The sequence below is a fragment of the Daucus carota genome, chromosome 8, assembly GCF_001625215.2.
Source record: "Daucus carota subsp. sativus chromosome 8, DH1 v3.0, whole genome shotgun sequence".
In the NCBI taxonomy this organism is placed as follows: Eukaryota; Viridiplantae; Streptophyta; class Magnoliopsida; order Apiales; family Apiaceae; genus Daucus; species Daucus carota.
In genome coordinates, this window is record NC_030388.2 from 31,793,628 (window position 1) to 31,815,654 (window position 22,027).

At 34.7% G+C, this 22,027-nt stretch overlaps 3 protein-coding genes across 6 annotated transcripts; all 3 read left to right on the plus strand.

Annotated features, from left to right (window-relative positions):
• Positions 1 to 5,185: 5,185 nt before the first annotated feature.
• LOC108199930 (uncharacterized) lies at positions 5,186 to 10,208 on the plus strand. The gene is made up of 11 exons (XM_017367955.2): positions 5,186 to 5,385; positions 5,595 to 5,669; positions 6,234 to 6,329; positions 6,415 to 6,490; positions 6,573 to 6,665; positions 6,761 to 6,849; positions 6,952 to 7,059; positions 7,198 to 7,335; positions 7,960 to 8,065; positions 8,981 to 9,192; positions 9,743 to 10,208. The coding sequence occupies exons 1-11, from the start codon at positions 5,314 to 5,316 to the stop codon at positions 9,809 to 9,811; spliced, it is 1,134 nt and encodes a 377-aa protein (XP_017223444.1). The 5' UTR covers positions 5,186 to 5,313; the 3' UTR covers positions 9,812 to 10,208.
• A 1,186-nt stretch (positions 10,209 to 11,394) lies between these two features.
• LOC108197153 (protein disulfide isomerase pTAC5, chloroplastic) lies at positions 11,395 to 15,548 on the plus strand. 2 transcript variants are annotated; one of them, XM_017364669.2, is made up of 6 exons: positions 11,395 to 12,051; positions 13,433 to 13,528; positions 13,659 to 13,796; positions 14,249 to 14,489; positions 14,914 to 14,951; positions 15,039 to 15,288. In XM_017364669.2, exons 1-6 carry the CDS (start codon positions 11,458 to 11,460, stop codon positions 15,135 to 15,137), a joined length of 1,206 nt encoding a protein of 401 aa, XP_017220158.1. In that variant the 5' UTR covers positions 11,395 to 11,457; the 3' UTR covers positions 15,138 to 15,288. The 2 variants fall into 2 exon arrangements, with proteins under 2 accessions (XP_017220158.1, XP_017220159.1); XM_017364670.2 differs by having other exon boundaries at positions 11,396 to 12,051; positions 15,042 to 15,548.
• A 1,409-nt stretch (positions 15,549 to 16,957) lies between these two features.
• On the plus strand, positions 16,958 to 21,967 carry LOC108199316 (uncharacterized). 3 transcript variants are annotated; one of them, XM_017367085.2, is made up of 3 exons: positions 16,981 to 17,055; positions 17,372 to 17,476; positions 17,891 to 21,967. In XM_017367085.2, the coding sequence occupies exon 3, from the start codon at positions 17,934 to 17,936 to the stop codon at positions 21,732 to 21,734; it is 3,801 nt and encodes a 1,266-aa protein (XP_017222574.1). In that variant the 5' UTR covers positions 16,981 to 17,055; positions 17,372 to 17,476; positions 17,891 to 17,933; the 3' UTR covers positions 21,735 to 21,967. The 3 variants fall into 3 exon arrangements, with proteins under 3 accessions (XP_017222573.1, XP_017222574.1, XP_063938478.1); XM_017367084.2 differs by lacking the exon at positions 17,372 to 17,476 and having other exon boundaries at positions 16,958 to 17,055; XM_064082408.1 differs by lacking the exons at positions 16,981 to 17,055; positions 17,372 to 17,476 and adding an exon at positions 17,058 to 17,178.
• The last annotated feature ends 60 nt before the right edge of the window (positions 21,968 to 22,027 follow it).

Below are 22,027 nucleotides of genomic sequence, written 5' to 3' on the forward strand. Positions count from 1 at the left end.
TATAAAGCAGATATCAAGAAAGAGTTTGATGATTTAATAAGGTTGTAAATTAATATAACAATGGAAAGGAAAGCTCTGATTCTGCTTGTAATTGTAGTAGCAGCAGCACAAATGACATGCAAGAGCTCCGCAGACGACGGCTGTTGCATCCAGTGTGTCATTAAATGCATTCCCCCGCGTAATTTCGATGATTGCTACAAAAGGTGTTGTGATTGCTGCCACAGCCCGTCTTCTTGCGGCAGACCGCCTCCGACGTCGAAGTGTCTCGATTCTCAGAGAGGTGAAAAATTACATTAGATTTTTTATGATTCAGTATCAGTTTTAAAATAGATGACGCTTGATTTTTTTAGCAGACAATTTTACGAGCACTGAAGTTGAATTTTCAGAGTGTTTGAATATTCTGTTTCTGACCGATACATATACATGTTACTCTTGTTCAAAGTAATAAAATTGCGGTCACATAATTTTAAAGTATTGATTTCGGTTGAAAATACGTTAAATTTGATCACCTACCTTTTCTCATGAAAACTAGCCGTTTTTCTTGTTGTGAGTGTTTATACTGACAGGTTTGTCGATTTTTTGTAGTAGAAGTTGCAGTAGATGAAACAACGAAGAGATTGATGCAGAACTTTCAGAAGAAGAACTAGTATTGGATAGCATGGGGTTGGAGGGATTTTTTTTGTTTGTATAATTAGTTAATTAACTATGAATACATCTGGACTCTGTATCTGAATCATTCAGTTGACTCCTGCTTTCCAAAATTAATAATATGCATTGCAAACACAATCTACTTTCAGCCTGTATTTAATAAGTTTAATAAATGAGATCTTCACTAAAACACAAACAGCAGTCATCTTCATTAAGTTTAATGTGGTTATATACCTTTGTTTAAGGTACTGTTACATCAGGACATGGACAACACAAATACGAGGAAAAGAAAAATACAAAATAAAGCAAGATAGCATTTATGTGATTTCATGGGGTTGGAGGGATATTTTTTTGTTTGTATTCATAGTTAATTAACTATGAATACATCTGGACTCTGTATCTGAATCATTCAGTTGACTCCTGCCTTCCAAAATTAATACTCCCTCCGTTTCAATTTACATGTCCACTTTCAAGAAAATAATTTGTTTCAAATTAGTTGTCCACTTCAATTTTCAATGCAAAATCATATTTCCAAAGTCAATTTCACTTCACATATCTCTTATATTTCTAGATCAATCTCATTCACATATTATGCTCATTTATTGCAATTAATTTGTGAACATCCACTTTTCTTAAATTGTGTGATTTTTTGAAATTGGACATCTAATTTGAAACAGAGGGAGTAATATGCATTGCAATCACAATCTACTTTCAGCTTGTATTTAATAAGTTTAATAAATGAGATCTTCACTAAAACACAAACAACAGTCATCTTCATTTAATTTAATGTGGTTATATACTTATGTTTAAGGTATTGTTACATCAAGACATGGACAATAGAGATACAAAAGGAAAAGAATAATAAAAAATATAGCAAGATGACATTTTATGATTTCGAATTTTATAAAAGCGTCCGGTTTCTTCACAATCGATTGTCATAGCAAGAATTCAGAGAATTTTATAGCTGAAAGACTTGATACATAATTATTATGTGAATGCAGGGTCACATTGTCTATCCGTGATTCAGACATTAATCTTAGAGTTTTTATCTTTCAGTTATAAAATCAGACAATGGATCAAGAAAGCAAAACGATGCAAGTGTAGCGTAATTATAAAGATGTCTAATTACATTGTAGGTGATAATAGTATCCATGTTTCTACACATAAAAGTCAGACAGAAGTTATAGTGGTTTTGAGCCCTTCTGGAGAATCTATATGTAAAGCTTTTTAAGATTACTGGAAAACCATTACATTAAGAAGCTTATGTAATAAAACTGAAGCACAGTGATCGCGAACTTGCATCCCAGAGAAGTTTGTAACAATTTGAGATAGTTAAAAAAGGTAACAAGATCAATATTACAATTCTTATGCTTAACTGTTTTATTTTCTGCAAAGATATCCCAGGTTGGTAGTTACACTTCTGACAAAGTACTGGTGATAGCATCAGAGGACGATGAATAATGACTTCTGCATATGCTTTCAGGAATTACCAAAGAATTCTACAGAACACTAAAATCTGTGCGATAACATTAATATAGAAGAGTTATGTATTTTTAAGTGTTTAACCTGTTTTGATTATGTGACAAAGCAGAGAAGCGTTGTTTTGTTTCTTTTAATTTTGTAACAACTGTGTTAAAAAAGGAGAGACAATTTATGAATCGAGTTAATTAGTAAGGCTATTATTTTTTTTTTACCGGGCTGGACTTCAACTCATATATATATATATATATATATATATATATATATATATATATATATATATATATATATATATATATATATATATATTAATGGGCTGGCTAAAATTTCACCCAGGCCCCAGCCCATATGACGGTCCGCCCCTGCGGCAGGTCAACCGACTAGTTCCAATTTTTGAATTATACGATCTTGATCTGTAGTAATAAATGAGATATTGATCTTGTATAGGACAGTTTGTTAGTAGAATCAGCCTCTAACCATTTAATATGGAGGTTTATTAACACAAACGGACCGTAATCATGCAATTATGATTATAAACGTTGCTTAATTAATTACAGGTGGTCCTGTGCTCTTTATAAAGGATCTTTGAGAATGTAATTGCATTATCAAGTAGCTTAAAAATATTAAGTAGAAATCGAGAAAGAGTTTGATAATTTGGTAAGGTTGTAAATTGATATAACAATGGAAAGAAAAGCTCTGATTCTGCTTGTAATTGTAGTAGTAGCAGCACAAATGACATGCAAGACCTCCGCATTCGACTACTGTTGCATCCGGTGTGCCACTAGATGCAAGAGCCCGCATGATATTTATAAAGATTGCTACAAAAAGTGTTGTGACTGCTGCAACAACCCGTCTTCTTGCGGCGGACCGCCTCCGACGTTGAAGCGTCTCGATTCTCCAAAAGGTGAAAAATTACATTAGACTTTTTATGATTCAGTATCTTTGTTTTCAAATAGATGATACTTGATTTTTTTAGCACATGATTTTAAGTTGAATTTCCGAGTGTTTAAATATTCTGTTTCTGACTGATACATACAAATGTTACTCTTGTTCAAAGTAATAAAATTGCGGTCGCATAATTTAAAAGTATTGAGTTCAGTTGAAAATACGTTAAATTTGATCAACTACTTTTTTCTCTTGAAAATTAGCCTTTTTTCTTGTCGTGAGTATTTGTGCTGACAGGTTTGTCGGTTTTTTGTTGTAGAATTTGTCGTGGATGAAACAGCGAAGAGATTGATGCAGAACTTTCAGAGGAAGAACTAATATTGGATAGCATGGGGTTGGAGAGATATTTTTCTTGTTTGTATAATTAGTTAATTAACTATGAATACATCTGGACTCGTATCTAATCATTCAGTTGACTCCTGCCTTCCAAAATTAATAATATGCATTGCAAACACAATCTACTTTCAGCTTATATTTAATAAGCTTACTAAATGAGATCTTCATTAAATTAAACACAAACAGCAGTCATCTTCATTAAGTTTAATGTGGCTATATACCTCTCTTTAAGGTACTATTACATCAGGACAATTGCAACAGATATACGAGGAAAAGAAAAAAAAAAGAAGCAAGATGGCATTTTATGTGATTTTGAGTTTTATAAAAGCATTTGGTTTCCTCACAATCGATTGTTGTAGCAAGATTTCTGAGATTTTTTATAGGCAGAAGACTTGACACATACATTTTTGTAATCTATGATTTAGACACTAATCCTAGAATTTATGTCTATCAGTTATAAAATAACACGAAAAGATCGTTGCCACAACACACGTCGGGGACCATCTCCATTACAAAAACTTCATAGTAGAGTCCTTCCAAAAAAATTAAACAAATTATAATCCATGCATTTGCCCGAATAGTTGTTACTCCACTCATTCTTTGAGCTTTTTAGAATTACTGGAAAACCATTACATTAAGAAGCCTATGTTATAAAACTGCAGCACAGTGCCCGCGAACTTGCATCTCAGAGAAGTTTGTAACAAGTGAGATAGTTAAAAAAGGACAGCAAGATCAATATTACAATTTTATGCTTAACTCTTATTTTCTGCAAAGATGTCCCAGGTAGTTACAGCAGGAAGACGCTTTTGACAAAGTACTAGTGATAGCATCAGAGGACGATGAATAATGACTTCTGCAGATACTTCAGGAATTACCGGAGAATCTGCAACACAATAAACTCATAAGACGGGGATATTTTTAGCATCTTCTTTTTTTAGGCACTACGACACTAGATGTAAAAAAGATTAAATCTAAATAAACACCTTTTTCAGCAGCAAAGACAGTGGCTAAAACTTGAAATTGTTTTTAACATATGTATACAACTCTTTCAAATAATAAATTAAACTGAGTATTATAAGATCATCTTCTTCCCTCCAAAATCCTTGGTAAAATTTAATAAATTATATTATAACTAAAAATTTTAAAAAATATATAAAATTTTGTTCACTACAATTATATATTTTCAATTATTTAAAAGTATAGTCTTGATGTTTGTTATATTTAGCCAACACATATAACAAGATTTCACATTATATATTATCATATTAAAATAATACTATTTTATTTATGATAATTTTAAATAATAAAATATTTTATAAATTTAACAAGTTTTACTCAATATTTTACGAGTTTAATATAGTCACCATTATCGGTCAAACACGAAATGTCCTTGTACATTTCATTTTTTCAATTCTTCATAACAACAATGTGATTATGACTTTGAGTCATATGAGCGTAATCGTGATACTCAGTGGTAAAGGATCCACACCGGCGCATTTAAATCCTACTACTATTATATTTAATACATTTTCTTAGAAATATATTGAATTCACTTTTAAATAATATATTTAAAATTTTATATAAGCACATCAATTTTTAATATGAGAAAATTAAAAAATTGTGAATTGGGTAGTCCGGTAACTAAAATTATTATTCATGTGTGTAAAAAATTATTTGCAAATATATAAAAAATCCAAAATTGCCAAAATTCAGTAATTAACTTCTGTAATTTTTTGTGTAAAGATAATTAGATAAATCTTCATCCAAGCTTTAACGCGAGAGAGAGAGAATCTCGATCATATATTTTCTGCCCCTTAAAACGACATCGTTTGATATTCAATCGGCTCAATCTCAGCCTTCTTCCCCAGAAATTAGAGATCACACACCACCATCTTACTCATCAAGATGGATTCACGAAGTTGCTGTTTCGCTTTCTCTCTCTTAATCATCTCTTCACTTCTCTCCCTGCACGCTCAGGTTCTCTCTCTCTCCCCCCTCTCCCTCTCTCCCTCCCTCTCTCTCTCTCCCCCTCTCCCTCTCTCTCTCTCTCTCCCTCTCCCTCTCCCTCTCCCTCTCTCTCTCTATCTCTGATTGTGATTTCTCTCTATCTCTGATTGTGATTTAGGATTAGATCTGTGAGTTATGATATTAATTATTTGTATACATATGTGAACTATTGTGCATAGGCTGATGGCAGTGGATCAGTGTTCTTCCTTGATAGTCCATCGCATCGATATATTCGCTCTCATTCGTCCTGTAAGGTAAATAATTTTACTCAAATTTCAAAACTATTGTAAAATTGAATTATTATAATGCAAGTAAATCTGGAAGTGTGATTTTTGCGATTTTCAGAGATTGTTATGAGTAATGTTATCGTCTGTTATGGCAGACTCGTTGGTGCTAACAATAACTCGTCTGTTATTGCTGATAAACAATAAAATAATGAACTAAGTACGAAACTAAAATAACTGGAAGAAATTATTGAACTATACATATATATCTATATTTTTGTACTGTTTTAGCATTGGTAGGACCCTGGTTCATGGTTTAAAATGTTATCGTTAGATTACAGACATTTTCTAAATAAGTTGTTCTATATATGAGCAGTTAGGATGACCATATCAGTTGCTGCAGATTGCAGATTCCCTTTTACCTCGCTATAGATGAAATTGCTATCATTTATGTAGATCTTGTAATCTAGATATTTCTCTTTGATAGTACTGATGCTCTGTACCAACAGAGCTAGCAATTTTAATAAAAGAATTGAAATTTGCGCACCCTGCGTTATATCCGCACTATTTAAGGACTCCCCCTTGATTATGCAGACAGACCTGATGTCGCTTATGGATGTTGGTGCTGCTATGTCAGTTTTGCTAGGTTTTGCACCTTCACCATTTCTCTCAGCAGACAGCTCATCTAAGGTTGGAAATTATTTCAAGTAATGTTATGAACTTAACATATTCTTCATATTTATTCCGTAAGTTATATGTCCTATTCCTTATGCAGCTAAATGAGGTGCTCATGCCTAATCCATTTGATAGACCTCGTGCTGTATTTCTGCTTGAGGTTAAAGGAGCTGAAGGTAATTGACCTAATCCTTAACTGTATGTTAAAAAATACGGGTTTATATTATAAAAAGAATTATGTTTTAATGATTTATGCAGGATATGCCGCAGCTTCTGGTAATGATTTATTCAGTAATGCATTGAAAAGCAGGGTAATGTGTGAAAAAAATGAACTTGACATTCATCTTCCAGGTACTGAATTGTTATATACGTGCATCTAGGAGCTGGTATTTTAATAAGATCGTGCATATTTTTTATCTGTCTGAATTTGTAATATGTTTTTGCAGATCAGGATGACTTGTCTGTCGTCTCATTAGAAGAACTCTCGACTTCTAGTTCAGATACAGGTTTCAGCGACAAGGAGCTAAATGATTTCGTAAGTAATGACTTATGTTGCATTTGTAAATAGCATTCGAGGCCTATATTCCTGCATTATAATCTTCATGTTTAGTGACACATGATTCTTATGTGTACTCAGGCTTCATGGTTGGGAGGATCATATGTTGCTAGCTCTGTAAAATCATTTAGTGGCCAGTTGACTATCCCCTTGAAGAATGGAGATCAACTGAAGCTTGATATGTTAGAGGTTTTTACTAAACACATAAAATTTTTGTTTTTTAATATTTTGTATTTTTTCTTGTAGGAGTTTACTGGGACTTGTACTTTGTTCCAGCTTCCTTGGCCAATTTTTTTATGTATCTTCATTCTTCCCTCTAATGTGCAGAAAGTGAACAGAGAGTTCATTGAAAGTCTTCTATCTCTTATTCGTAATATTCAAAGGGCAATTGAGTTGCATCAAGATTTGTCCGGAGATACTCATAACCCAGCTGAATTAATAACAGGAAGTTTCAATGGAATTGAGGTGGTTATATCTAATTTGTCTCTGATTATTTTTAATGTCCATAGTGTCCCTGTAAGATCGGGTGCTAGTAAATAGACAACTGCTGTGGTCGAACAGCGAAATTCGTTTATGTCCTTAAACGCCTAATAAGTCATCAGATTTTTCTGTAATCTCTAGTTTTGTAGTGGTGCCATACAAAAGGAAAAGTTGAATAACTGAAATCTGAATGATAAAAAGTATTTGGTCGTTGACAGCTTTTTGTAAGGTTGTTCTATTGTGTATTGTATTTTATACTTCATTTTATACCTTGATAGTTTTTATTACATTGCAATGAGTTTCTGTGAGATTTCTTTCATTTTATTACGTTGTTTTTTATATGTCAGTAGTTTCCACTTGGTCTAAATAATCAAGTGATTGATTGAGTTGCAAGATTTACTATAAGAAATTAAGCTTTAGGATTTAGGTGTTTTCTTGGTGAAATTCTTTGCGTCTTTGTCTTGCAAATGGTTTTCATCCAATATCTTATCCATTTGTCCTCCATTTATTCTAGCTCTTTTTCGCAGTCCCATTTATTTACTCTATGCAGATTTGATTTTAGAGCTGTTCATCTAGCTGTTGTCATTCTTTTGTGGTGTATTTCCACAGATTTTGCAAGAGCAATATGGAATAGATGGTGTTGCTCAACAAGCAATGGAGTTAGTTGCTACTGCAGTGTCCAAGATATTTGACTCCTTGCAGACAGCACACAAAGGTATGTGTGCGTCTGAGTTGTTTGTACAATTCTTTCATCTGATTAATATTTCTGCATGGTAATGTGGACCATGTCCTTCTAATGCGAAGAATGATTTAACATGTCAGTGCATAAAAATGGAATTTTCTTACTAGGGTGTGTAAAATATAATTTTTATCGCAAGGAATCTTTACAGAAACATCTATACATGTATGTTATTTCCCATAATTATGACTTGTTTGTCTCATGGCTAGGACCAATATATTAATTTACCTGTTCAATACTGTGATATGATGATATGTGCCGGCCTGTTCTTTACATGTGATGGGAAACGGAATTGAATAACTTGTATGTATGTTGTTAATTAGTTTAAATATATTTAGTATAAAGATAAGAAGTGTATTTACGCATGTTTTATGCGGGGCTAGTTGATTACTCCCTCCGTCCCCCTGAGTAGTATACATTGGGGGACGGGGACGCGGCACGGACTTTAATGCTCCTGCAAAGTGTAGTTGTGCAATCTATTTTTAAAATTTTTTTTTTCTGAATTAAAGTTTAGATGTTATATTTTTATACAGAAAAAGAAAATCTCAAAAATAAGTTACGGAACTATATTTTATAAGAGCATTGAAATGCGTGTCGAGCAGTTAAAAAGAAACGTATAGAATTAAATGGGACAGAGGGAGTATCTAATAAGCCCAATTGTTATAGGCCCAGTCCATTAGGTCATGTACTTGCTTTTTCTTCAGCTTTGATTCAGACATTGTTCTCTCTGAATTGGAATTGATTATTATTAATTTAGGGAATCAAACCCAGGGTAGTGATCTGAGTTGCGATTAAATCAGCGGAGGGTTTGTTTTTCTTAGTTTTTGTTTCTTGTCCTACATCAACATGTTCCTATTAAATAAGACGATTTCATGTATGCTTCCTTTCCAGGTCAAATTGTTGGAGTCATTATCTTCAAGAATTCACCTTCTTCTGAAGAAGATTCGATATTCAATGTGAAGTTCACTTCACATCCAGCAGCACGTTTACTAGAAGAGAAAAGCAGCGGACCGGGTACACTAATAATTGCAGAAGTGCTGCTGGTCAGACGAACCCTTGCATGGCTAACTGGAATCATTCTTCTAATTTCCACTCTCTTAGGGGTAAGTTTCTGATTAAGTAAAAGTTCTAAATTTCTTCACGTGATTCTTTGTGAAATAGATAGAGTAATGAACCTTATATTCTGCTAAATCTATTTTTCAAGACTAAGAAGAATGCAACTTCCTTTATAATGCTACTGCAATGTACTTCTTTTGATAAAAGGACCTTTAATAATACAATAATACCATTGATCCGACTGCAACCAAGAAATATTTATATTTTGAAATTGTTGGTGAATCCTGGCTGTAATTTCTATTTTATATGATTTTGCTGAGTTGTCCACAAAAGTTGGATCATTCAAGTAATTGTAATCCTGAAACTAGGATTGATTGGTTGTAATGAAGTACTTTCCTTACACAACCTTCTGAGTTCTGATTCTGTGGTCTTCTATAGTATATGGTTCCAGCAATGCACAGGTCCTATTTATCTGTTCATCCATCTTGTGGCCATTTGGCATGATCTTATTGAATGAGAATGTTTTAACCTGTTTGGGCATTTAATTGTATTGCCAAACCTTGTTATTGTTGTTTATCAGTGTTTGTCATTGTGCAGACTTACTTTCTTTTGTATATGCCAATTACAAGAGATACACTTCTCTATTCCAATGTGAAGCTTGATTGAGGGGTAGCTGGAGCTGTGCATCAGGAGGCTCAATCAACCAGTAGAGGTCCGGGTTGTAATTATCGTTCATGCTATTATATCTTTATATCTTTATTTTACAAACCAGTTATCCCGCTTGAGCTCCTTGGTACTATGGGAACCTGTTTCTGGTTCTACCGCGGTCATCATTGTTTATCAAGTTCTAGCATTTTTGCCTCGAGGGTTTTTATAGTTAAATGGGCTAGGGACTTCGTCACAGGTAAAGAATGTGTACAATGTCTAATAAGGTGGCAAAAACGAAACGGAAGAATGGTTGATAGTATGAACTTGTTAAGAAATTTTAAATAATTTGTACCTCAGGGCACTGTAATTCATATGTTTTCTGTTATATATTTGAGCAAGCAACTCTTTTGTGCACGAGATGTTAGTGTTACTGTGTTCACAACTTTTGATATGGACTGTTAGTTGTCAATGCTAGTGGATCTCATGTTCGAATAGCTATAAAATTTGATTGTTTTATTGTTGAAATTTATCAAATTAATTATTTTAAGTAAAATTATTAATGTCACTAATTTATCTAAAGCAGCTCAATCTTCATGAACTATTATTCTATGAAATATACATGACTCGAGAATTTATTTATATTAGAAGTAGAATATTAGTTATCATGGTGAGGTGTTGTTTAATAAAGAAATGATGAGGGGTTGGAGTAAACTATATAATTAGTTGTTTAATAAAGAAATGATGAGGTGTTGGAGTAAACTATATAATTAATAAAGAAAGATTCTGAAGAGTGCGGCTGATCGGAATATATAAAAAATAGGTAGTATTAGAAGTGTTCGTCCATGGATAGATATGAACTGTGTTTTAAAGTAGATATGTAATGGACATAAATTGAACTGTGTTTGTTTAAAGTGGATATGTAATGGACATAAATTTAATATTGAAGATGCTAATAACGCAATTAAAAGAACGGGGATAAAAATATTTTTTCAAGATTTCTTCTCTTTAAAATATTTATGATAATTTATAATTTTTTTAAAATTAATACTCAAACATTTTATTTATTTCTTAATAAATAAATCTAACTTGTTTAAAGTATAAAATAATCACCCTTTCAACAAATAATATCATATTTTTATCAAATAGTAAGGTTTTTAGTTTTGGTGATCTTAACAAAATTTACCAACGAGGTGAAACTTGAAAGAATTGCATCCTTACACGACAGAGTCTGTGCTTCCTTAATCGAGTGATAAATTATCCGAGTGAAATTAAAAAGATCCTGAGTAATGAGTGAGTAAAACTTGTCTTTTAATAAGGTTTTTTTTCGATTAACGAATCGTAAATTATCCCTATATTTCAAATCATTGAATTATTTGAAAATTTAAATATATATTTGTTTTAATTAGATATTTACATTTTTGTTGTTAAATTTTTAATTAGATGCATAACTATTATTAATTTTAGATTTACTAGTTAAAAACTTTTATACCGTGATTTTTAGATTATTTTGCTTGTAGAAAATTTAGCTCATTTTAGCAGAGAAATCCACTCGGGCGTATATTAGTTTCCCGCCACATATATAATAACTATCTTCTCCATCACTGTGTGGTCTATATATAAATCTGAAACAATTCATCTCAAAACCTTCACTCTCTCTCTCTCTCATGTCTTCTCTATCTTTACCTCTGTGTTTAAATCCTCAATTCACAAACAAACCTCACACTAATAACTTAATCTCACCATACACTTACAGAAATTCATTTCAGTCTATCCCTAAATCTTATATATGCTTCGCCTTTTCGGCTTCGGAGAACTCGAGTTTCGAGAGAGAAGAGGCGCGGTGGCTGCGCGAAGAGCAGCGGTGGTTACGAGAGGAGCAGAGATGGATACGTGAAGAATCGCGGTGGAGGAGCGAGAGAGAGGCGTTATTAGGCGAAATTGAAACCCTAAGGGGCAAAATTGAGGAATTGGAGGATATGAAGGATAGAAATTTGAATGTAGGAGGAGTTTTGCAGGTGTTGAGGAATGAGGTGAGTCAGATTGCGGAGAGAGGATCGAGTGCTGCGCGGTTAGTTGTGGAGAGTTTGGAGAGGGAAGGTGAGGTGGAGGCTGAAGCGGAGGATGAGGTTGAGGAGGAGGTGGAAATTAAGGAGGTAGTTAGAGTTTTCGAGAAGGAAAAGGTGAGAAATGATGAGGTGAAGAAGAAGAGGATTATGTTGAGGAAAGGATCGGAAGGGGAAGATGTTCGAATTATGCAGGTTTGATCCGTTATAATTTACCATATATTTCTAGTTCCAGATGTTAATTACTATAATGCTAGACATAATTTGTGTACTGAAACGATAACTAAATAATCTTATGCTGAACATGGAGTGACAAATAATCAACGATACAAATTAGTTATCATTATGATTGCACATGTATTTCTCGTGGACTTGGAGAATGCAACTTCTTATTATTCATTCCAACGCGACTGAATGAGTATTTCGGCTGAGACAGCCAAGCGAGAGCCCCTCTGTTCACTCCGCATCAAAATTAATTGGAATTTTCTAGTGCTTAAAAATAAACAGCTATAGCAACATCTATAAAATGTTAATAAAAAGTGAGGGCAGATAGCTACACATAGTTCACAGAGTCATGTAAGCCACACTCTGAATTGCTTCATGTAGATATTGTAGGATCTTCTTTAATGTATTAATGTAAGCTCAATCTTCATGTAATATCAAAAATACATGAGTATTAACTATAATTCTATTGTGTATCAACGGAGATCATAAATATTCATTTATAGTATATTTTAAAAGAAAATGTTTAAGTGTTTTATAAACTTTTATCAATATGAGGTATTAGAGAAAATTATTTAAATAATGAACTAATCGTTCTTGGGGATTGGCAGTAAGAGGAAACTTGGAAAAGGAGTAAAATATTTAAATTAAAATAATAATTGTTTTTGTATTCCTTCCCAGACAAAGTCAATCAAGACAGTACCTAGTTGGATTTTGGATTTTTATAATGACTTTTAATGATTATGTCGAGGATAATATAATAGATGTAGGACAATAATATCTTAAATTTGATCTGTCTTGGATGTTTTTAGTCCACAACTAAGTATAAAAACTTGTAACCTCTTGCCTTTAAAAGGGCATTACAATGAGAGCAGAGTGGTTGTCCTTGAATCTATTATTCTCAATTTCTCATGCATGGTCTCAGTATTTAATTTATATTTTATTAATGTCATCCAAACTCTTTAATATAAATGACAATGATTGGATAACTGAGAAGTCTTTAATAAATAATTTTTTTTGGAAAAACAGTAGTTGAACTCGTGAAAGTTTCAGAAAGTGAGATCCCTAATACTATCTAGAAATTATCTAAAGAAAGCGCTTCTACTCATCTATATTTGAATCATCTAAAATTTGCAAAGTTTGTTTGAGGCATAATATATTTATCCGTTAACATTAGTTATAATATAATCATGTCCAGGAGATTATAAAGAATAATACTTACAAATGTTAGATGACATAAAATCAGTGAAATATATAATATCTTGTGATGCTTCCTTCATGCTGAATGGTGATGTCGCTTTTCCTTTGCCCTTTTATTTGAAAGATTTGTACAACTTTCTTGTGCAATTCTTAGGAAGCACTGCAAAAGCTGGGATTTTATTGTGGCGAAGAAGACGAAGAATATTCCATGTTCTCAAGTGGGACTGAACGTGCCATAAAAACTTGGCAAGTATGTTTTACTTTGACTAAGTTACCTCGTAACAGAAGTGATCTTCCAAGACGGGTTGAACTTTTCTTATTCGTTGCCTATTTATATTCATGTGCGACTTTTATCTACTTTATATGATCTTGCCTGACAGGCGACATTACGAATTCCTGAAGATGGGATCATGACTGCAGAGCTTCTGGAAAGGTTATATGCAGAGCAGGAAAATGATGTTTCTGGGTTGACAGAAAAGGCAGATGTTAAAAGAACGGATATGGCCACTGTGAAAAAGGTTTGTGCTTGTTCTTCTGTTCTCGAGAAAACGTTTTGCTACTTCCCTGTCTTGTCTATCAGTCTTGACAAAATTTCTTATATTAAATGTTTACATTTCTGCTGATGTCTTGTTAAAATTATGCATCCTGAGAATCCATAAATGTGTGAACATTGTTTTTTATGTTTTAGCCAAGTTGTAATTTGTAAAGCTGGCTCAAGTTGTGTTCCCCCAAACAAGTACTAACTAATGAGCAAATTGAAAATAGAATACTGTGCCAATATACATGATATAAAATAGAATAATATTGTGCCATTAGAAGTAATTGAAGTAGTGATATGTGGCCAATAAAAAAGTAGTAGTGTTTTTGTATTCATTCCTTGTGAAGTTCTCACAGTCATTGTCTGCCCGCCCCCGGACATATGTGGAAAAGCATCTCTTCCTATCTCATTGTTAGTTTTGTTCCCAATCAGGCCTCAAATGGAGCAGCTGCAAGTCACATTCAAGTCCCAGATATTCAGAAGAGAGATGCCAAAGAAAATGGTGCTGCAGAAACTAAAGTACCTCACAGTCGAGTCTTTCTTCTTGGAGAAAACCGGTGGGAAGATTCTTCAAGGCTTATTGGAAGAAACAAGCAAGATGGAGGCAGCAGTATCAACAAAGATGCTACAAGATGCATTTCTTGTCGTGGGGAGGGCCGGCTATTGTGCTCAGGTGCATTACATCTCTTTGAACTTATCTCTGGGATTGACAAATATCTTAAAGATGTAACAATGTCTTAAATGCATTTAATCTCAAAATCTTTTTTTTTACTGATGTTATCTACTTCTATCCTAATGCTAAATGTTATAGTTAATAGGTGGAGGACCAAAGTTATTCTTCAATTTTAGGTTGAATAAGATCTCAGCATTCCCATTTATTTAGGAAGCGAAATCAATGGCTAAAGTGGTCACTATAATAAATGTATAGGTATTGGGTGGTCTAGTTGTGCTTTTCGCTTGATAGGAATTTGTTGAATAAAAGTTAATCTGTGTAAGCACCTATCTGAGTTATTTAGGTCTAATCTGCTAATTTGATCATTTGCACTCTCATTCCTTTACAAAGTACATGAAGCTAACTGTTAGTTGTTTGCTCACAGAATGTGATGGTACTGGCGAGCCTAATATTGAGGAACAGGTTAGAGAACACGGAACATTTCTTTTAGTACTCTTTATCCTCTTCATCTGGACTTGTGTTTACATTACACGTCTTTCCATTTTGAAGCAGTTTATGGAATGGGTAGATGAAGGAGCAAAGTGTCCGTATTGTAATGGGGTTGGTTTCGAAATATGTGATGTATGCCACGGGAAAACGGTGACTTAGGCATTCCTGTTATCGAAGATTTTTCTACAACAGGGCAAATGTGGGTTATGTACTCATCTCGTCGAAGATGTACTACCACAAGCTCAGAGTTAGAGCTAATTAAGCACAAAGAAGCTGCAAAAACGCTTCATGTGAAACGCATTTTGGGAAAGCTATATAGGAATGCGCAAATGAAGGGTGGAGTTTGAGAATAGTGTTCTGCATGGTTTCAAGAATGGAGTTCTGTATCTTAATGTAATATAGGCGTTCTCAATAAATACTTCTCCGTAGATTTCCGCAAAGCATATTGTTAATTTGTTATCCCCGCACTTCTTTATGGAATCGATCTCAAAGATTTCATTTGTTTAGGTAAGAAATAATTTGGTTTTGGAAAATAAAGTTAAGTTCAATGGAGACCACATTTTTTTTGGAGACTGGGAGACCATCTATGTTCTGCAAGTAAAATATTTGATAAAAACATAACAAAACTTATAGTTTTGCAAATCATGTTCTACAAAATCATTTTTCATTTAAAATCTTGAATATTTACATGTGGAATATTACAAAATATTTTGTTCTATGAAATATGTTTAGTTTGCAGAAAATACATTAATTACTTATTAAAACATGGATAATCTTCAACAATTTTAATGAATACATGATATTTGTAGAACATATATTACAAAGTAATATATTTTATAGTGTTTTGATTGCAGAACATACATGGTCTCCGAAATTTCCGATGAAATAGCTGTGTCCATAGAACTTTCCTCTTGGAGAATATTTATAATACTCCCTCTGTTTTAAAACATAGGTCGTTTGATTTTTTAACATACACTTTAAAATCTTTGACCGCATAGTCAAAATAATTATTTTTTTAAAAGAAATTGTATTATATTATTAGAGTCTAGGTTCTACGAATTCCCCAGTTTATTGGAGTCCTCAGAGTCTATTTATATTTTATAAATAAAATATCTTGTAAAATATTTTATCTTGCAAAACATATTTCACAAATATCATTACTTAAATAAAATCTTATAAATCTCATAAATTTAAATTTACGAGTACAATATGTATGTTATGCGAATTCTGCAAACTAATATTGTTTTATAAAATAATATATATTACAATGTTCTACTTGTAAAATGAATGGAATATGCAAGATTTTCAATAAAATAATGATGTTCATTCGGAAAAATAATAATATCTGTAGTATTTTAAGTTATATTTCATTTGCAGAATATATGTGGACTCGAAGAGTCCGATAAAATGGGATTCCATAGGACTTGACTATATATATATAATTAGTTATGAGTAAATATATAATATATTAAATATAAAATAATATATATCATTTATTTCATTATCATTGATTTTCTATTTTATTTACTAACTATCATTTATCCCTTTAATTATTTATTGTAATATCCTTAATTATTTAACTATAATAATCTTCGATCTTATCAATGAAATTTAATTATAATTATTATACATAAAGATAATATATCTATTTACTATATTAGTAAGAAATAGCTTGTTTATTCCGTCCCATACACTTGTTTATATCCGTGATGGCGCGAAATTTAATAAATAATGATGAGCGCGAGATTGTCCAATACACTTGTTCATATCTGGGATGGCGCGAATTTCAACAAATAACCGCAAAATTTAATAAATGATGGGAGTTTTATTTATTCGTACATGTATATTTAAATCATAAATATTTAACTCCCAATTTTGTTAAATTGTTTTAAACAATATTTAAATTTATATTTTTTTAAGGATATTTAAATTCATATTTGAGTATACCGAACTAAACCGACCTCTTTTTCTGAAGTTTATATATATACACGGCTCATGTTAAATTTTTAATTTACACACATAATAAACGATCCATCTTGGACTCTCATCGGGGAAAAACCAAACACCACAAAGCGAGGTCAGTCTCTAAACCCTAGTTTTCTCATCTCAATCCAATCTATACATACAAATACTTACACGATTTCTGTGCAATACTCTTCGATTCGCGATGTTGATTTCATGTTTATAGCGTTGAATTAGGGTTAGTTTCGTGAAATTATGTACGCGATTTGTTTTAATTGAGGCTTTGAAGTCTTTGTTAATTGGTTATTTGTGTGTGGAATCGAAATTTAAGGTTAAATTAGGGCTTGTTTCTGTGAAATTGTATGTATGTGTGTGTTTGATTTGGCTATGTTGTTTACGGGGGACTGATTTGGGGCTTGAATATGTTTTAGGTGTTTCGGTGATTGGAGAAATTTGAATTAGAGATGATATTTGGGGGGCCTCGAGGTAGAATATATAAATAATTGTGAAAGCAAGACTTGAATTGTTTGAGTAAGGTGAGTGTTCAATCGGAGTTTGGTTTGATTTTTGTGCCTACGGATAACATGATTTATACTCTTTTTTGCGATGTTGATTTAATAACTTAGGTTTTGCTGAAGAATTGATTAGCTTGAACTTTGTTTGTTGGAATAAGTGGATCTTATGCCCGAATCCGGGTTCAGTGTGTTTTTTTTTATTGTGTGTGTATGTTTATATGATATTTGTTTGATTGATACTTTAATATGTTTAATATATGTGATTGGCTATGTTTTTTATACTTGAAATTGTATACCAAGTCTGAGTTAGGGTTATTGTTCATATGTAAATTTGATATTTGCCTGAAACTCGAACTATAAGTATTTCAGTTTTGAATTGGTTCTGTTTTATATGAGTTACTGATTTGGATATATGTATGTGTTGTTGTTCTTTAGGGATTGTAGGGTATTGAATTAGAGGTGATTTTGGTGTGGAAAAATGGACGCGGAGATTGCAAAGGCACAGGAAGAGAGGAAGAAGCTGGAGCAGCAGCTAGCATCTGAACAGCTTGCATCCCTTAACTCTGTTACTTTTGATACTGATCTTTATGGAGGGAACAATCCTTTTGAGGGTTATGAGAAATCTATTCCTGTTAATGAGGATGAAGAGAATCTTGACACTGTGGATTCACAGGTTCCGAGGAGGCTTGCGTCTTACACGGCTCCGAAGTCTATTATGAATGATATGCCGAGAGGTGGAGATGATGATGAGGCGTTGGGCTTCAAGAAGCCGCAAAAGATTATTGACAGGGAGGATGATTATAGGAGGAGAAGGCTGAATAGGGTGATTTCACCAGAGCGACATGATGCGTTTGCTAATGGGGATAAGACCCCTGATGTTTCTGTGAGGACATATGCGGATGTTATGAGGGAGGAGGCTTTGAAGAGGAAGAAAGAGGAGACGTTGAAATTGATTGCCGATAAGAAGAAAGAAGAGGAGGCAGAGAAGGAGAAAAAACCTGCTGATTCACAAGCCACTCAAAAGAGAAGGAACAGGTGGGATCAATCTCAGGAGGATTCAAATGCTAAAAAAGCTAAAGCTTCTTCTGATTGGGATTTGCCTGATTCGACTCCAGGGATTGGAAGGTGGGATGCGACGCCTACACCTGGAAGGGTCGGTGATGCGACCCCGTCCTTATCCAGGAAAAATAGGTGGGATGAGACTCCAACTCCAGGTAGAGTTGCTGATTCTGATGCCACACCAATTGGTGGCGGTTTAACTCCTGGTGCTACACCAGCTGGAATGACTTGGGATGCTACGCCAAAGCTTGGTGGGATGGCTACCCCTACCCCAAAACGTCAGAGGTCAAGGTGGGATGAAACACCTGCAACCATGGGAAGCGCTACACCTGGTGCTACGCCAGCTGCAGCTTACACACCAGGAGTGACTCCTGTCGGAGGAGTTGAACTTGCTACACCAACTCCTGGAGCTATAAACATGCGAGGTGCTATCACCCCTGAACAGTATAACTTGTTGAGGTGGGAGAAAGATATTGAAGACAGAAATCGTCCATTGACTGATGAAGAACTTGATATAATGTTCCCTCAAGAGGGATACACAATTTTAGACCCCCCAGCTTCTTATGTCCCTATTAGAACTCCTGCAAGGAAGCTACTTGCTACCCCAACTCCAATGGGAACTCCACTCTATGCAATTCCTGAGGAGAATAGGGGCCAGCAATTTGATGTTCCAAAAGAATTGCCTGGTGGTTTGCCATTCATGAAGCCTGAAGATTACCAGTACTTCGGAGCTTTGCTGAATGAGGAGGATGAAGAAGAGCTCTCTCCTGATGAGCAGAAGGAACGAAAAATTATGAAACTGTTGCTTAAGGTGAAGAATGGAACACCTCCGCAGCGCAAAACAGCTCTGAGACAGCTCACTGACAAGGCCCGGGAGTTTGGTGCAGGTCCATTGTTTAACCGGATTCTCCCACTCCTCATGCAACCTACTCTGGAAGATCAGGAAAGGCATCTTTTAGTGAAAGTCATTGATAGAGTTCTATATAAGCTGGATGAGTTGGTACGTCCTTATGTACACAAAATTCTGGTCGTGATTGAGCCTTTGTTAATTGATGAGGATTACTATGCCCGTGTAGAAGGAAGAGAAATAATATCTAATCTTAGCAAGGCAGCTGGTCTTGCCACAATGATTGCTGCAATGCGTCCTGATATTGATAACATTGATGAGTATGTTCGAAACACCACTGCTAGAGCTTTCAGTGTCGTTGCATCAGCTCTTGGGATCCCTGCCCTATTGCCATTTCTGAAAGCTGTATGTCAAAGTAAGAAGTCGTGGCAAGCTCGTCACACGGGTATCAAGATTGTTCAACAAATTGCTATACTGATTGGCTGTGCAGTTCTTCCTCACTTGCGATCTCTTGTAGAAATTATTGAACATGGTCTAAATGATGAGAATCAGAAGGTCAGAACTATCACGGCGCTGTCTTTAGCAGCTCTTGCTGAGGCTTCTGCTCCATATGGTATTGAGAGCTTTGACTCAGTTTTGAAGCCACTGTGGAAGGGTATCAGGTCACACCGTGGGAAAGTGTTAGCTGCCTTTTTGAAGGCAATTGGTTTCATTATACCACTTATGGATGCAATATATGCTAGCTACTATACAAAAGAAGTCATGGTTATCTTGATCCGTGAGTTTCAGTCACCAGATGAAGAAATGAAGAAGATTGTGCTAAAAGTGGTTAAGCAGTGCGTTAGCACCGAAGGTGTTGAGGCTGACTATATTCGAAGTGATATCTTGCCTGAATTTTTCCGCAACTTTTGGGTTCGAAGGATGGCTCTGGATCGTAGAAATTATAAGCAGCTTGTTGAGACAACTGTTGAAGTGGCAAATAAAGTTGGGGTTGCTGATATTGTTGGAAGAATAGTGGAAGATCTTAAAGACGAGAGTGAACCTTATAGGCGAATGGTTATGGAGACAATTGAGAAGGTCGTAGCTGATTTGGGTGCATCCGATATTGATGCTCGCTTGGAAGAGCTTCTGATTGATGGCATCCTTTATGCATTCCAAGAGCAGACCAGCGATGATGCTAATGTGATGCTTAATGGGTTTGGTGCAGTTGTGAATTCTTTAGGGCAGAGGGTGAAGCCTTACCTTCCCCAGATATGTGGTACAATCAAGTGGCGTCTGAATAACAAGAGCGCGAAAGTGAGGCAGCAGGCAGCAGATCTCATTTCTCGAATTGCAGTGGTCATGAAGCAGTGTCAGGAAGAGCAACTCATGGGACATCTTGGGGTTGTCTTGTACGAGTATTTAGGAGAAGAATACCCTGAAGTCTTGGGATCAATACTGGGAGCACTAAAAGCAATTGTGAATGTCATTGGTATGACAAAAATGACTCCTCCGATCAAGGATTTGCTTCCGCGACTGACCCCAATTTTGAAAAATCGGCATGAGAAGGTTCAGGAGAACTGTATTGATCTTGTTGGTCGAATTGCTGATCGTGGAGCAGAATTTGTCCCTGCAAGGGAGTGGATGAGAATATGCTTTGAGCTTCTTGAGATGCTTAAAGCCCACAAAAAGGGAATTCGCCGGGCAACAGTGAACACCTTTGGATACATTGCAAAAGCTATCGGACCACAAGATGTGCTAGCAACCTTGCTGAATAATCTCAAGGTTCAAGAGCGCCAGAACCGTGTTTGTACAACGGTTGCAATTGCTATAGTTGCAGAAACCTGTTCCCCGTTCACAGTATTACCTGCATTGATGAACGAGTATCGTGTTCCTGAGCTAAATGTGCAGAATGGTGTCCTGAAATCCTTGTCCTTCCTTTTCGAGTATATTGGTGAAATGGGTAAAGATTACATATATGCTGTGACTCCATTACTTGAAGATGCTCTCATGGACAGAGATCTGGTTCACAGGCAAACCGCTGCCTCAGCTGTCAAGCACATGGCTTTGGGTGTGGCTGGGCTGGGATGTGAGGATGCGTTAGTTCACTTGATGAACTATGTCTGGCCAAACATATTCGAGACTTCACCTCATGTCATAAACGCAGTCATGGAAGCCATTGAAGGAATGAGGGTTGCATTAGGTGCGGCTGTTGTACTCAACTACTGTCTACAGGGACTGTTCCATCCTGCCAGAAAGGTTAGAGAAGTATACTGGAAAATTTACAACTCGCTCTATATTGGTGCTCAAGATGCCTTGGTTGCAGCTTATCCTACACTCGATGACGAGGAAAGCAACATTTACAGCAGGCCGGAATTGACGATGTTCGTGTAGTTCGAGTTTTTTCCAGTAATGTAGACACTACCCTTTTCGGCTGCTGAACGTTTCTATATTATGTCTGTTTTGAAATAACTACTGCTTGTTTTTACAATATCAGTTCCTCATACTACTGAGTACTGCCACATTGCTACTGATGTTATTTGAAAGAAATGATGTTGCTACGATTAAGATGTGCTTTTGGTGTGTGTTATTATTTGGATTATTGGATTTCGTATAGTTTATTGTTCTGTTCCACTTTATCAGTTTTTATTATTTTTGCGTGTAAATTGACTAAAATTTATATTTAG